Raw genomic sequence first — 15739 nt, 5'->3', positions numbered from 1 at the left:
TAAAATAGTAATTTATTCATCCAAAACTGTATGCCAGTGCAAAGCAAAACCAGTAATTCCTGGATTTTCAGGTACCTTATGAGATAAGTTACAGACAGACATCTGTAAAGGTTTTAGCTCTTACATGTGGAAAAAAAAAAGTTGCCAAGCTTCACTTTTTATGAGAAGCTTGAAATCTTTTATGTCCAGATGTATATCATATTTTCATGGAAGATGTGGAAAAAGATGTTTTCAGGATGCAACTGAAAATATATTTGCACCTTTATTTTTAGGTGGGAGGAGGGAAAGTAAAGTCAGGAGCAGTCTGAAATGACTGTCTTGTGTACACTCTTAAAAATAACAATTCCATAATTCTATTTTTTTTTTGTGAATTTGTGTCATACTAACTTTTTGTTTATTTGCAACTGCATTCTAAAAATTAATTTATTTGTTAACCAGATTCCAGGGAAATTAAAGTTTGCCCTATGAATTTGTCAGTCTCTCCCTAACAACTTCTGAACCCGCTGTCCATTTTCCAACTTCAGTTGGTTGCTAGTGCTGGATGCTTCCAGGGAATTATCCAATTGATACTCTCACTGCAGGAAAAACAGAAGACCTCGGCTCTTACCGATGTTGGCCAGCCAGTGTGCATTAGTTACCAGTGAATTCTTACATCTGAATGAATCAAGTACTGTCTTCTGTAATTCTTGGGAACTTGGCCGTATTGTAATTCTATGAGAGGGTTATGGGTGATTTGGAAGTACCTAAGGATACTGCACGTAAAAGATCTGTGAGGGTACTCCCAATAAGTAAACAATACTTAGGAAGTCTGAAGGGATTCTAATTGTATAGTTAAAAAGGTATAAAGACGTAGGTAGGACTTCAGTCTTTAGAATAATTGAGGGAATAGTAGAATATAAAATATCATCCACCAGAATGTAAGCTATTAATTTTGTGGTTTTCAGAACACCTTGCTTATACTGGGATTTTTTCAAACCATTATATATTCAAATTGGATAACAATAACTAGCATAACTGAAAGTAACGGGTAGTTGGGAGCTTAATGAATCTAATTCATATACCTTGCGAAAACAATATGCAAAACTTCTTTTTTTTTAATGAAGAGTTCAGTCATTTAGTGGGTATTATTCCAAAAGGTCATAAGAATTACAGTCACGTATTTACCATATCAGATTAAATTACAATATATGGTAAACCATTTTAAAAATTAACAATCCGTCATATGGTGCATCCCATCTAAGACTAAACATAGTCATGTAGATATAATTTGGTTTCTGATCCATGAAAAGCAGACGGTCAGCAAGGAGCTTGGAAAGCATGTTACTGCTAAATTTGTGTAATGAAGTTAATGGATAGTAGAATATTTGGGGGACGATTTAAGCATTTTGTGCATTACTTGATGGATGTAAAATCTAGGAATTTCTTCTATTATCATCTTTTAATATTTAAGAAGATTTGTGTTTCTTTGACCATGTTGGAATATAAAGAAAGACGTTTGTGTGTGAATATATACGTGCCTAGTAAGCTTAGATGTTTGCAAGGGAGGAGAGGCTTATTACTGTTTTGAATTTGGACATTTTGTAAATCCAGTTTTTAATCTACGCTGTGTTGTTGCCTAAGGGACGTGCTGGTTTTTAAAGAAGAAAAATGATAGGCATGGGTCTATAGAAAAAAGCCCATGATTGATATTCAGACTGTATGCTTGTGTGTTTGGATTCTCTGATATTAATTATTTTCTGTTTTAGTTGTTTTTCTGTGTTCAGAAGTACAATTTGTCCATTTTAAATGTCTCAGTTTCTCAGTATGTGAGCAACCATCTATTCTGTGCTTTACTCCTCCCTAAAACTGGAATATTTGGACCTTCCAGTTCCCCAGCAAAAACATGTTGATTTTCAGTCTATTTTGAGGATGATGAGAGAAGAACAGGAAGGATTCAATAACATGAGGGAGTTCATGTGCAGAGGAGGGTTGATATGACTCTAGCTGTATTTTCTAGGTGGTACTTAGGGACATGGTTTAGTGGGTGATACTGGTGGTAGGGGGATGCTTGGACCAGATGATCTTGGAGGTCTTTTCCAACCTTAATGCTTCTGTGATTCTAAAAATTGAAACCACTATATCTGAAAGGCCATTAGACTTCTTCCTCAAGAAGTTTGGGAATGGAGTTCATCTGACCAACTGTTGATCTTTGCATTTGAGCTAAATATTTTATCTTCCTTATGGCAAGACTGAACCCCATCTAAAATACATGCTTTTCAAGCCCCTATTGGGAAAACAGTAATATTTAGATCTACCACGTCCTAAGTGTTGCTTTGTATCAACATAAGTCATCTACTGAGTCAAGGGACTGCTAACAGTACCTGCCACTAGTTAACTTTAATTTTTTTTTCTGGTATACTTTAACTGATACTGGAACGCTACACAAAAAGTTCCAAGTATATTTTTCAAAACTGACAATTATTTTAAATTTAAATGAACAAACTGTAAAACATTACTTGAGTATCTCTGTTACCCAAAGTTCACAAAGCACACAACAGTTGTGTTCCACCAAGAGCTGAATTCACTTCGGTTAGAGTCTTTATTTATGAACAGAACATGTCTGATTTGCATCTTTATTTTTAGGCTTCCATGTTCTAAGTCTTACACAGATAGGAAAACTGTATGTCACAGCTTTGCTTCTGTAGAAAGGTAAGTGATAGTGCTGTTACGAGCTATGTAATGGATTAGTAAGGCATACGCTTTCTTCGCAAACAGGGAATGGGGTATAAAATTATAGGGGTCCAACCAAGCAGAGTGAGAGAATACATGAATTTGTTTGCTGTAATGTGCTATGTGAGAAACAGTGAGAACAATCTTCAGGTAAACTGAAAAGTGTTTTACTGCAGGTAGTGTATGCGGTAATGTTGAAAAGATCCTGTTGGCTTACAGTCTGGTGAACTATTTCCACCTCCCATCCCTGCTGCTAAAACCAAAGACTCTTTAGATCTTTATGTTGCTGACATGCCAAACACAGAAAGTGCTTTTATTTTCTTTGTGATTTCCAAAACAAGTCAGTTGAGGGGGAGGGGGATTTAAAAGTACGTTTTTGTTTCTCATATTCTTTAAATGTGTAATTTGATTATTTAGTAAATCCAGAGTCTGCAGTATTAATATGTTACTAATATCGTGGCAGCTCCTTTGCTGATTTTACCTGATAAGCTAGCTTAGGCTGAGTCTAAAAATGTGCACATACTGAAATAAAGGTGCAATTGCAGCATGTTACTGTAGTCTAGCTTTTGCTTTAGTTTTTTTTCCTTTTTCTTTTTTTCTTTATTGCACCTGAAGGCAGTCTGTTTGCTAGCAGAACTGGCACATAGTGAGACTTAGCATTTGAATATCCAGTGTTCAGTGGCTTTATTGTTAGTGCATATGCTGTCTAAACTCAAAGATAGTGTGAATTAATATACCTGTGTGAAAACCATGCCCTTGTTTCAAGCGGCAGATACAATTTCAGGATGACCTAAATTAGTTCACAGCTGATTTAAAAACAAAACAGAAAGTTGTTCTTCGGAACTTGTTTAGTTGCAACGTGTGGCTCAAATAATGTAGGATAGCAAAAGTGCTTTGACTTTGTAATCGTAGAAAACATTAAGTCTGCATGTGCTATTTCAAGATGATTTCTCTCTTTGTTTATATTTTTAATAAAACTATGTAACTTCGGGATTGGGAAATTGCCCAGTCATCATAAGTTTAAATAAATAAGAGATATTTCATCTTACTGTTGCTCCAAATTATTAAGTTTTTAGATGTCCTGTTTCATAAGTCCTTCCATTTAAGAACCCTTTCAATAAAAATAGTAAAAAATTAAGAATGAGACTTAAAAATGGGCTCAAAAGTGTGTGTATAATGCATTTAAATTCAAATTAATATATTAATAACATAAAGCTGGTTTAAGTATTTTATATTTGTATATATAAAATATATAAGTATATACTATGTATATATATATATATTATATATTTACATCAGAATGAAAGACATGAGATTCCTGGCAAAGGAATAGCAACTCATGATAACTGAGAAAGGCTGACTAGTCAGCTTTCAGGAAGTGTTGAATGGTGTACAAGAGTAGCCCCAGAATAAAGAGAGAATATTATCAAAGTTTTGATGCGTTTATAAGCCCTACGAGACACTGGGGAGATCCTTTTGGTTTTGTGATAACAACAATCACAACTCTGATCCACCAGTTCCAGCTTTTGTGGAATCGTGATTTAAAGAAGTTGTGTGGTAAATGTTTTGTTGGAAGACTTGCGTCGCTAAATAGGTATGCTTTTCAAATATAGCCTGCTCTTTGGGGTATGAATTACATCTGTATACAGGCTGTATTCTTTTTTCCCTGAGAAGAACAACTTTCCTGTCTCCACAGTGCTGACAGAAAGTTGTGGTATGTACCTCAAAAATACTAAGTCTATGGTAGTATTTGTATAAATTATCAGCACCTTTTAGTGTGCTATGATGTGCTTTGATACAAAATAAGTTTCTCAATTTCAAGTACCTGTTTTTCAAAGGAAAGAAAATGGTCTTGCATGTTGATGTCTACTAGAATAAGTTTAGAAAAAATGGAAAGAAAGGCATGAGATACTGAAAATACCCACTGATGTCATTGTGAGACCTCTCAATTATTTTTCAATGGTCTTGGGAATCTGGAGAGGCCCCAGTTGACTGGAAGCTGGCAGATGTTGTCCCAGTTTTCAAGAAGGGTGGGAAAGAAGATCCTGGTAATCACAAGCCTCTCAGTCTCACTTCAGTGCCTGTTAAAATTATGGAGAAGATTATTCCGGGAGTTACTGAAAAACGCTTGAAAGACAATGCAGTCTCTGGTCACAGCCAGCACAGGTTCACGAGGGGAAAGTCCTGTGTAACGAACCTAATTTTCTTTTATGACAAGGTTGAGCAACATCTAGTTGACCAAGGGAAGCCAGTTGATGTAATCTTTTTGGAATTCAGCAAAGCTTTTGGTACAGTTCCTGACAGCATCCTTCTGGACAAAATGCCCAGCATACGGCTAGACAAGTACATAATATGATGGGTGAATAACCGGTTTGTTGTGTTAATGCTCCAGATGCGTTGTTTTTGTAACATCCTATGTTAAGACTGAGGTTTTAATTTTGCAGAAGTTTGGGGGGATTTTTCTGGCAATTTTAGTGCCTTTATTGATAAGTAACTTCAACAAAAAGATTATTCATGTTGGAGGCAGAAAGTTATAACACTCCAGTCTTTTAGAACATGAGTTTCCTAACTTGCTTTATTTCCTTTGTAGTATAAAGTGCCCTGGATCTGTTAGCTTAAATAATTTTATGTAGGGATGTTTACTTACATCAAAATTTAGAAGATTTCTACTGAAAGAAACTTTCTACTGAAGTTTGTTTATGAATTTTTATGTGAAGAACTGTGATAGTTATTATTTCATTATGGATATGGATTGTTTAAATAATGTTCCCAGTTGTTAGTTTTCCAGATCGAATAAAGAAGCATGGTAGAGACTTGCTAACATTTTTGGACTTCAGTCTGCAGGAAGCCTATGAGGCAAAGAGACATGAGTTCTACCTTGAGCTGCAAAGAAAGGAGGAGGAGATGAGACAACACTTTGTGCAGAGAGTGAAGGAGAAAGAGACAATATTGAAAGAAGCAGAGCAACAAGTAAGCATGCCTGTCTGCCTCAAGTTTGTTTGCTGTGATTTGTTCTTAGCAAAATCACTAGTTGATCTTTATAATTTTCTAATATTTAGGTGGCAGTAATACTTAAAATCAAAAGTAGATTGGTTACACAGATTAGATTAGCAGATTGCCACTTATTTGCTAGTCTAATCGGTCTTTTTTGGGGTGAGAGAACTTATGATCTGTAAGTTTTGGTGGATAGCTGGGACCAAGTCAGTAGAGTAGGAAGAAATACAGTGACGTAAAAGAGTGATGAATATAATGGTTATGTGTATCAGTACAGTAGGTGCTTTGCAGGCATAGGTGCTGGAAGAATAGGCTGCGTACTGGGGCCTCTAAAAATCACATTTTGGCAATTCACAGTGGTTAATCGTGGCCTAGTCACTATTGTACCATGCAATTGCAATTTTTTTGTACATTGTGGTAGAAATGAGTTTCGTAGTGAGGTTTTAAGCAGAAAAGAGTATCATAACAGCTGTCGTCTGAGTGTTAAAATACAATAGCAAATTGATAAATTGTGGTAAATTTTGGAATGTTTTGAAAATAGGGGAAAGTATCTTATTTAGTGCTTGGAAGATACTGATCAATTTATGTACCTTACTTTGGGTGTAAGGTCATTGTGTTGGTAATCTAAATGTATGCTTTATAGAATCATTTCACTGTAAAACCAAGATCTCAGGAAAAAAATCACATGGGTTGTTTTTCATCTCAAGTAGTAGGGCATGTATGTTTGCATGACCTCCAGGTTCAGTTACTTAATATATTCTCAACCTGCACGTTGAGAGGTTTGAAAGCGTTTGTTTGTTTGTTTTGTTTTTAAATCTGCTTCCAATTACCTTAAGAGTTTTAGCAGGTAATGAAAAAATCAATATATTACAACTTCTAGATCCCTGTCTAATGTCAAATACCTGGAATTTGTGAATGTGGAACATTTCTTGAATATGTTATTGAAGATGTAGTTCTGTCAAACTGCACCAGCAAAACAGGATCTTCTGATCTACTTTCTGCCAGACTCTGTCATGGTCATATGTATTTATATTCAAACAGTGGTTTAATTGAAATTGGAAATCTGTTTGTTTATTAATGTTCTTTTCGTACCTCAGTCTCCCAGCAAAGATGCAGCACTTCTTTGCAAGATGTTCAGATGCACATTTTAAATACGAGGAGCATTTTGTTTTCTAAACCTGTTAAATCCCCTGTGCTCCGGGTCGAGGAAGAAAATCAGGCTCAATCCTTCTGAGTATGAGGCTATCCAGTTGGAATAATATTTGGCTGTGTTCCAAGTAGGCACAGCTAGGTCTTGCACATTGTCCGTGATAGCCTTTGATATTTTCCCTTCTATGCTTTCTACCACGCAGTTTCTGCGAGCTCTGCGTAGTGCCGTTGAATTATGGATATTAGTTTTCCCAGTTCCTGATGCGAGAAAGTGATAATGCAGTCACTTCTAAAGAACATTTGTCGTATACTCTCGCTGCTTGCTCTCCCAGAAGCATGTATGTGTGTATGGAAGTGAAAACAGGAGTTTCTGTTGTACCTGAGATTGCTTTCATGTCCTTCATTTAGAAGAAACTTGTAGTGACAATGTGCAGCATTACTGCTCCTGAGTTGTAGAACTAAGCTTAGGACTGCTTAGGATCTTATGTTTGCTGCAGGGAAAGCTAGCTCCATCCCAGCCAGACCCAGTACAGCAATGCATCTGATTAACTGTTGTAATTAAATAAATAACGAAAGGATACATACACACGTTTATAAAATCTAACAGCTCTGCTATATAGGATAGGCAAACTGATACATTTATAGTATTAGTTATAGTTATCTTTTAGTTCCTTTGCTCGAGATGGAAATCTCACTGCTTTTTGTACCAGAATAGCTTAGCTCAGGTTGAGTTACACCACTTCTATATTTACGTAATTTAGGGGCACAAACGTTGTACTTCAGCAAGCATTATAGTTCACTTGAGTCTGCAGCTGTGCACGTAGATCGTAAATGTTCAATCTATTCAGCTGGATCGGAGATATGACACAATTGAAATCCAGGGGTATTTTGGTAGGGTTACAGTTTTCAGCCAGATCAGCATCTTGATCCAGCTGGTCACAAGGATACCAAAGCAGGATTTTAGGTGAGTATGGGGGGTGAAGAAGTGAGGCATAACCCTTTGGTTATCGTGCACAGCTACACAGTATGTTTAAGCTTATCCAGTACATCCCAAGAGTAGGATCCATTAACACATCAAAAGAACAAAGACTTATTGCTGCAGAAAAGCAGTTAACTGCTGACAGCTCACAAGTAACTCTTCCAACTAGACTTATCGGGTGTGTACGTTAATATATACATGTAATTAATAAACATTTTAAAATACATACCTGCGTAACTAAAGTATGTATGGCTTCTTGTCCATCTGGTTATAGGGAAGCAGATTTTGCCTGACCCATCCTCATTTAATAATTTTGTTGATGATTGTTTCCTATCTAAAGAACTCCTTATTTTTGATGTAATTAAGGTATATCCCATAGTAAATCTAACACTTACTGCATTCCATGGTTTTCACCCCTTACTTTGTATGCAGTCACTTGGCATCCAGGAGAAAAATCTGATATAAATATTATTCTTCTGGATTGTTGATTTTTAGTCTTCTCAGTTTTGGGAAAGAACTGCAATTTTGTGTGATTTTCAGTGCAAGCTGAGGTAGCTTTTATTGTTTAATTGCTGTGTATTTGTTTTGTGATAGCCCCACCTTGTGCTACGAATTCAGAATGCACTTTTTGTGCTTTCTTTAAATAGATACAGACTAAATTTGATCATCTTATGCTAATGCATCAAGAAGAGAAACTGAAATTAGAGAAAAAGAAAAGAGCTCTAGAAGATGACATAGCTATGTTTAATAAGAAGAAAGCTAATGCTGAATTACTCCAAACACAAGCATTTGTCTCTACTCCTGTTGTTAGTCTGAAGAGAGACAAGGACCGCAAAAAGTAAGTGCTGATGCTAGTCATCAGAAATGGCAATAAAAATGCTTTACGTTTCACTTTTATAACACAACTTTTAGTAATCTTTTAGAAAAGATACAAGTGTTATGTGCTAAGAAGATAGAAGTGTGTAAAATACTATCATGCTTGGATCTCTGGCTCTAAGATTAACATTTAGAGTAATTGCTGTATATTCTATGAGTTTTCTTTTTTTTTTTCTTTCCCCCCATTAAGGGAGCAAGGTTTTCGACTTGAACTCCTGTGCTTTGATATCAGAAATGAAGAAACTGTGAATGTTCACGAACAGAGCGAGAGGGAGAAGTTAGAGAGGGAGAGAAATTCACCCAGGGAATTCCAGAAATAGTATTTGATTGCAGCGCTCAGGTTTTGAATGTAGCATATGTTAGTTTTATGAAGCTGTCCAACTGCTGTTGTCCCATAACGCTAGATGTGTCTTCCTATTGCAGACTTTTGAGAGGAGATAAAATTGGCTGTAAAATTACACCAAGTGCGGAGTATGACCTGATGCACATCTCACTTTCAGAGCATATTGATGTTTCTTCCCTCTCCACCAAAAAATAAAAGCTTGAACAAATTGTGAAATTTTAGAAAGACATTTGAAGGTAGTCTCCAGAACAACATGCTCATCTTCATAAATAGACATTAAATAAAGTAACAAAAACAAGAGATGTTGTCAGTTAATTTATTATTTTTTGATCCTGATAGGTTACAACTTTACTGCAGATAAAATTGGATTGGTTAATGTCTTGTTGCAATTGAAAGCAGATTTTGTTGTACACAAGTCATGCATAACTGCTAGATTATGAAAAACTTCAGAAGCTACATAGATGCACCTACTGCCACAAATATCAACAGGACAGCTTTGACATTTTTGGGATGTATGCTAGCAGCCTGCTTTTGGTTTTGCCCCCCCCCCCCCCCCCCCCCTTTTTTCTAATTTTGAGTAATATTACTAAGTTGTTACTAAGTTCCTTTTCCTAGACTCCTTTTTCGTAGAATCATAGAAGGGCTTGGGTGGGTTGGAAAGGATCATAAAGATAACCTTGTTCCACCCCCCTGCCATGGGCAGGGACACCTCCCACCAGACCAGGCTGCCCAAAGCCCCATCCAGCCTGGCCTTGAGCACCTCCAGGGATGGGGCATCCACAGCTTCTCTGGGCAGCCTGTGCCAGGGCCTCACCACCCTCTGAGTGAGGAATTTCCTCCTAACATCTAATCTGAATCTCCCCTCTTTTAGTTTAAAACCATTCCCCCTTATCCTGTCATTATGTGCCTGAGCGAAAAGATGCTCTTCATCTTTTTTATAAGCCCCATTGAAGTAATGAAAAGGTGCAATGAGGTCTCCCTGGAGCCTTCTCGTCTTCAGGCTGAACACCCCCAGCTCTCTCAGCATGTCTTCATAGGAGAAAATGGAGTTATATATGAAAGTGGAATCATTGGTAACGTAAGTCAATATGTGTACTGCTGCGATTAACTCTCAAGTTGAGAAGATTCCCAGATTTGTTTTCTCTGTTTTAGCTGTATTTCTTCAGAGGATGGCACAGTTCATATGCTTGGTTTTGTTTTTCAGTTCCGGCTTTATGTAATGCTGCTGATAGAAGAAGCAATACTGATAATTTCTCTTGAGGAAGCTGTGATTCACAGTGTGCTTTTGGAGGTGGAGGAGTTGCGGTTTCTTACTAAAGGAATTGGAGAATCTCGTTGCCACAGGCTACAAGAGAAGAATTTTTAAACATGATCCACACGCATCCGGTGTGGCAATTACTGTCAGTGTCACTGTGGACTTCATAGGATGTGTCTGCCTTGATGTGCACTTACTTTACGTATGTGGCCAACCTGCATTCATTTTAAGTGCATTGTACCAAAGAAAATGCGCATGCCATGAAGAGTTCCATTCATAATATGAATGCTGTAGTACAAAAGTATTCAGTGAATATATCTACTATAACCTTTCTAAAGAATTATTTTCTAAAGAATTATTATTTCATATGGTTTGGTAGATCAGTCTACTAAATATTATTTAATACAACTGCTGACATAGCGCAACCATTTACTGATTTTGCTGACTGGTTTATGTATAGGCTTTTATGTACAAGCACTGTCCTATTTTTCTGATACAACCTTTGTAATCAAAACTTACTGAGATATTTTTGCAATGCTGCACTGTTGCATGATATTTTATCTGACATTACTAACAATTTGGAAAGTACCTACAACTTCTTGTTGCTTGTGACTGGTGCTCAGTTACAGCAGAGATGAAACTTTACAAAAACAACTTCAAGAGCTTCAGGTTAAAACAAGTTTCAAATGTTTTTGTATTTTCAGTAGTTGCAACTCATCGGAAACGTTCTCTAAGAGGTGACATTCTCTGAAGGTGTTTTGTATGACTTCTAAAAAGTGAAGTGCTAAGTTGATAGAAATAAAATACTTTGCTTAAGCGCTTGTGTTGTTTATCTTCCTCTCCCTCCCTTGTTATTAAAACCAAGGAGTTGGATTCCACATTCATCTGGAAAAGCATAAATGTATTGCATCTGTTTAAAATATCTTAAGTCATTTATCGATTGGAAAAACTAGGTGAGTGTGAATGCTGTGTTGGAAAGGCAATATGACTTGCCATATACCACTGTACTTAAGACCAGGATTTGTCTATTTTATTCACAGAGTGTTGCCCATAAGATGGTTTTTCTTCAGTTCCATAGCAATGGGAGGGAATATATGGTATGTAAACCCTTAATTGGCCAGGAAAGGCTCAAACAGCTAATTCAGTCAGTTCCACAGCCAAAGCAGCCTGTAACATAGGAGGGAAAGGTTAAGAGGAACTAAGCCAGCATCTGACACTTCTTTTGTGAGAAGAAAACTGGCCCTGTGTTTGTTGCCTGATCGCTCCTTCCTGAGCAAATTTAGCATGATGACAGATTGTACTTTTTGTTTGTTTTTGTGCCACTGACTTGGCCGCTTGCGTCTGTCTGATTAGAAGCACGTCTCTTCGTGAGCATTGCAAAACTGCATCGAAAGGTGGACTTAGGTGGCTGTAATGGGGCCCCTTAGCTGGGGACGAAGCTGGAGATGGTTAAGCAGTTTGCCCTGACTAGCTTTGCGCTTGGCCAGTACTGGAGGATATGCTGTGCTGTGACGGCTGGGAACTCTGAATGATGCTGTATGATACCACATCGTGGTCAGGATTGGTTTATGCTGGCGCGCACGTGTTAGCTTGGGGGGTCCACGTGGACCCTGCGGGACTCGGCAGCAAAACAGAACTGGTGCAGGCACCTGCATGGGGCTCTGCAACAGGAGACAGTTGAAGGGAGTTTGTTAGTTCACTTGTAGCACAGGATGATCTGAGAGATAATGGATTAATTTTTTTTTTTTCCTGAGATCCATTGAAGCTGTGGAGAGTCATCTGTAGGTGCAGGAAATTCCATAATCATTTTATGTAAGTTACCCTAAAGATTAGATACCAGATAAGCACGCAAGTGCACATCACAACCTGACGGTCAAATGGAGTTCAAGGAATTAGAAAGGAACAGCTAGCAGTATCTCCTGAAAAAGGAGAAGTAATAGAGGTAGTAAATTATAAAAATAAAAAAATGTTTCGCTATATCTTGTGTTAACTATGTGCTTTTTAATTGAACACTTCTGAGATGTTCATCTTGCAGATGCAGTGCTTTCAAGACCTTAATAAAAGGTCTCTTATTATTACGGATTCTGTAGTGGCTACTCTGACATCTGTTCCCTTGCAAAACCTTTTCCTTTTTTGATCCTTTCCATATATCTATGGTGTATTTGTGCTTAACTATATCTTTAAATGACTACTATGAAAAGACAGCCAGGACGCATTAATGTTTTTATCTTAATCTTCTGCTAACAGGGTAGCATTGCCAACATATTTGATGACAGAAACATTTCGAGTCGTGCTGTGGAAATAGAAATATACAGCTCTTCCAAAATTAAGCATGCTGTGGACTTTACTGGATCATTCTAAATTATGGAAACATGAACCTTTTCCATAATAGTAGCAACATCATTTCTGTATAGAAAGGACAATAAAAGAAAAATGACTGCTTTTCAAGACCATTGTGGAAGACTTGCACAGTTCACATTCAGTCAATCACTGCAGAAAATAATTTAGTGTAATTCAGCCAGGCAAATTACCCATTAGGATTTTTATAAGGTACTGAGGCATCTGTCTCTGCTTATTTTCCTGTATATATTTTTTAACCCAGACCCTTCTATCAAAGCAGCAAAGTGCTGCAAAGTAGAGATGCTTTCAGGATTTTAAACCAGAAAAAGGGATTCAGCACTATTTTCATTAGGGTGCGCTCGAAGGATGTGGCTTCCATTTTTGTCAGCTATGACTAGCAAATTACGCATGTACTTAACCGGAGAGGATTAAAGTACTGAAAATAATCATTTTCTAGTGTGTTTTATAGTCTTGTAACTTCATTTTGATACATTTACTATGGCCTCTATTTTGTGTAGCTAGAGACAAAGCAAGCATTGAACTAAGGGCCGGGAATGCTGAGTTCTACTCCTGGATCTTCGAGATTTCCCTCAAGTGTCAAAGGTATTTTAATTCACCTCAGTCACATCTTAGCCTACAGATGTGTGTGTGTTTATATATATATGTATGTATATATATATATATATATATATATATTTTGTGGGGGCTTATTTTTCACATGTTCCTGATTTGAAAGCTTTCTGTTGTACCAAAGCATTTACAAATTGCTGAAGATCCCGGTTGTTTTAATTGCTCAGACTGTCATCCCCTATGTCATCTGCACAGCTAGAAAAGCCCAAGCTGTGTCCCATTGCTGTCACACAAGGTATTTAAGGGTGATCGGGACTAGGACTAGACAGCATGGATTCACAAAGGGGAAATCATGCTTGACTGGCCTGACAGCCTTCTACAACAAAATCAGTGGGTGAAGTAAGAGCTGTGAGTGTTATTTGTTTCAGCTTCAGCAAGCCTTTCAGTGCTGTCTCCCATAACATCCTTGTAGGTAACCTGATGAAGTACGTATTAAAGTGGATTGAAAAGAGTGGTCCCCAGGATTTGAGATCCCTGATCAATATGAAGAGACCACTGTAGTATGTAATGCTTGGTCTCGATGCCTGCTGGCAACTTCTGCGTTCCCTTGTGTTGGCAATAGGAAAGCCTTAGCCCCCCGTCAGTCTGCATGCTTTCGGAGGGGCTGATGCTTTCCATCAAGAAGAGACTGAGGGGGTTCCTGGGCACATAGTGTTCCTCGTGATTTTTGAGAACTTGAAGTTCTGCACTTCTGCGGCTCCGAGACTTTCAGCTTCTGGTGGTGTTGTGAGAGGGAATCATAAATCTCCTGTTTATCAGCTAAAACTTTGGCAGGCTGTCAGAAGGCTATCCCCATAGCTCAGGAACAGCAAAAATGCATTTTGAAACAGTCATAGAACCACAGAAAGGTTTGGGTTGGGAGGGACCTGAAAGATCACCCAGTTCCAACCCCCTGCCGTGGGCAGGGATGCCTTCCCCAAAGAATCAGCGTTATTACGGCAGTTCTGTGCTCTTGAGGAATTGGATCTGCAGTCTTTGGGACTTGGCAGCGTAGAGGTTCTTGCTTTTCTGGGGAAACGTGATGGTCCCGGTGCAGTTGGGGAGAACCAGCTGAGCTGTCCTGATGAGGTGTGCGAACAGCTGGAGAGGTGAGAAATGCCGAACTATGTCACGACCTCCTCTCCAGTGTGTGTTAGCGCCCCTGTCATTCTGTTAAACACTCGTCTGGCTTACGGACTCCAGCGAGGGATTCTTACTAGCTGCCGTCTAGAAACGCAGCAGGCGAGACTGATGAACTGTACTGAGGAATACGAAACACAGATGCTGTTTTATGGCCATGTTCGCAGGCGATGAATGACATCCAAGCTTTGCCCCAAGGTCAAATCATTCTATGCCCCTAATAATTTAAAATGTACAAAAGCACAATGCAAATGTATATATGTGAGAAATAACTTCACTGGATGGAGTTTGAGATTGGAGTGTTTGTTTTGCTTCTGAAGTTACAGAAGCTTTTTTGCTAATATTAGCTTCTCAGAGGAAAAAAAATCATGGGCAAGTCAGAGTATTTCTGAGTGCTTCTCAATCTTTGATACATTTATTTGCACAAAATATATTCAAAAGTGGGAAGGTACTACTTACATTTGCAGATAGAAGATGAAACCCACAGTGGATAGGGCTTAGATTTTTAAGCATAATTAGTTTTTTTTTTAATTATTATTATTACATTTGCACACCGTCAATGTAAATAAGCCACAGAAATAAACCCATCATAGCTTTTATGCTGTTTTTATGCTGTTGCTTCTAGATTTCCCAGTCACTTAGGTTTGAGAGGTACTAAAGTACAAGTTTAATGTCTCCAAAACTGTACTGGAACTCCTGGAGCATCGTGGTCCATGGTGTGGGCCTGAAGCATCCGTGTCTGTCCTCACTGGAGAAGACTGCCACTGACATGTATGTAATTTATCCTGAATTGTTGGTCCATCTTGCTGCCATTTTCCAGCTTTATTTAGGTAATTAAGTATGCATTGATCCTGAAAGAAAAAAATGACCAAGTTTAAGTTAACGTCACATTTTGCTCATGCTACAGTACGGATGCAATTGTTCATACCAAATGCAACTATTTCAGCAGGAGATGAGAAAGACATACCTCAGTGTTTCCTGGCCTGGTGGACAAGTTCCTTGTCTGAAAGGTGAGAAATTTTAAATCCTTGCTCCAAGTTAGGCAGTGCAAAGAGCTGGTTTTAAAATTCTTCACACTGAATTTTTTTGTCAGTGTGTTTCCTCTAGTTCCTCACAAAGCAGGGTTTTCTTAGGTTGCTGATTGAAGGTGCTGTTTGGGAGGACACGTGTTCTTGTGACTGCTGTGAGGCTTGGGAGTCACCAGGACAAAAATAAGTCCTGTGAACAAACTGCACCCCAAATTCCCCCTGCTGGGAAGGCTGCACATCACAGAATTGTAGAATCACTGAGGTTGGAAAAGACCTTCAAGATCACCAAGTCCAATAGTCAACGTGACCTACCAAGT

General features: G+C 38.1%; 1 protein-coding gene across 3 annotated transcripts in view; it reads left to right on the top strand.

The window, feature by feature from the left end:
- The window catches only part of SEPTIN10 (septin 10), a 29448-nt gene extending 18327 nt beyond the window's left edge, over positions 1 to 11121 (top strand). For 2 of the 3 annotated variants that reach the window (XM_035565596.2, XM_035565597.1), the window contains exons 8-11: positions 2623 to 2688; positions 5547 to 5679; positions 8479 to 8669; positions 10255 to 11121. In XM_035565596.2, the coding sequence (XP_035421489.1) occupies positions 2623 to 2688; positions 5547 to 5679; positions 8479 to 8669; positions 10255 to 10270 (406 nt within the window). In that variant the 3' untranslated portion in view covers positions 10271 to 11121. The remainder of the gene's footprint in view (positions 1 to 2622; positions 2689 to 5546; positions 5680 to 8478; positions 8670 to 10254) is intronic. The other variant, XM_035565598.1, reaches the window with a different exon arrangement.
- Positions 11122 to 15739: the final 4618 nt, after the last annotated feature.

This window comes from Cygnus atratus, chromosome 1 (assembly GCF_013377495.2).
Source record: "Cygnus atratus isolate AKBS03 ecotype Queensland, Australia chromosome 1, CAtr_DNAZoo_HiC_assembly, whole genome shotgun sequence".
NCBI lineage: Eukaryota > Metazoa > Chordata > Aves > Anseriformes > Anatidae > Cygnus > Cygnus atratus.
This window is presented reverse-complemented; position numbering and strand designations above follow the sequence as displayed.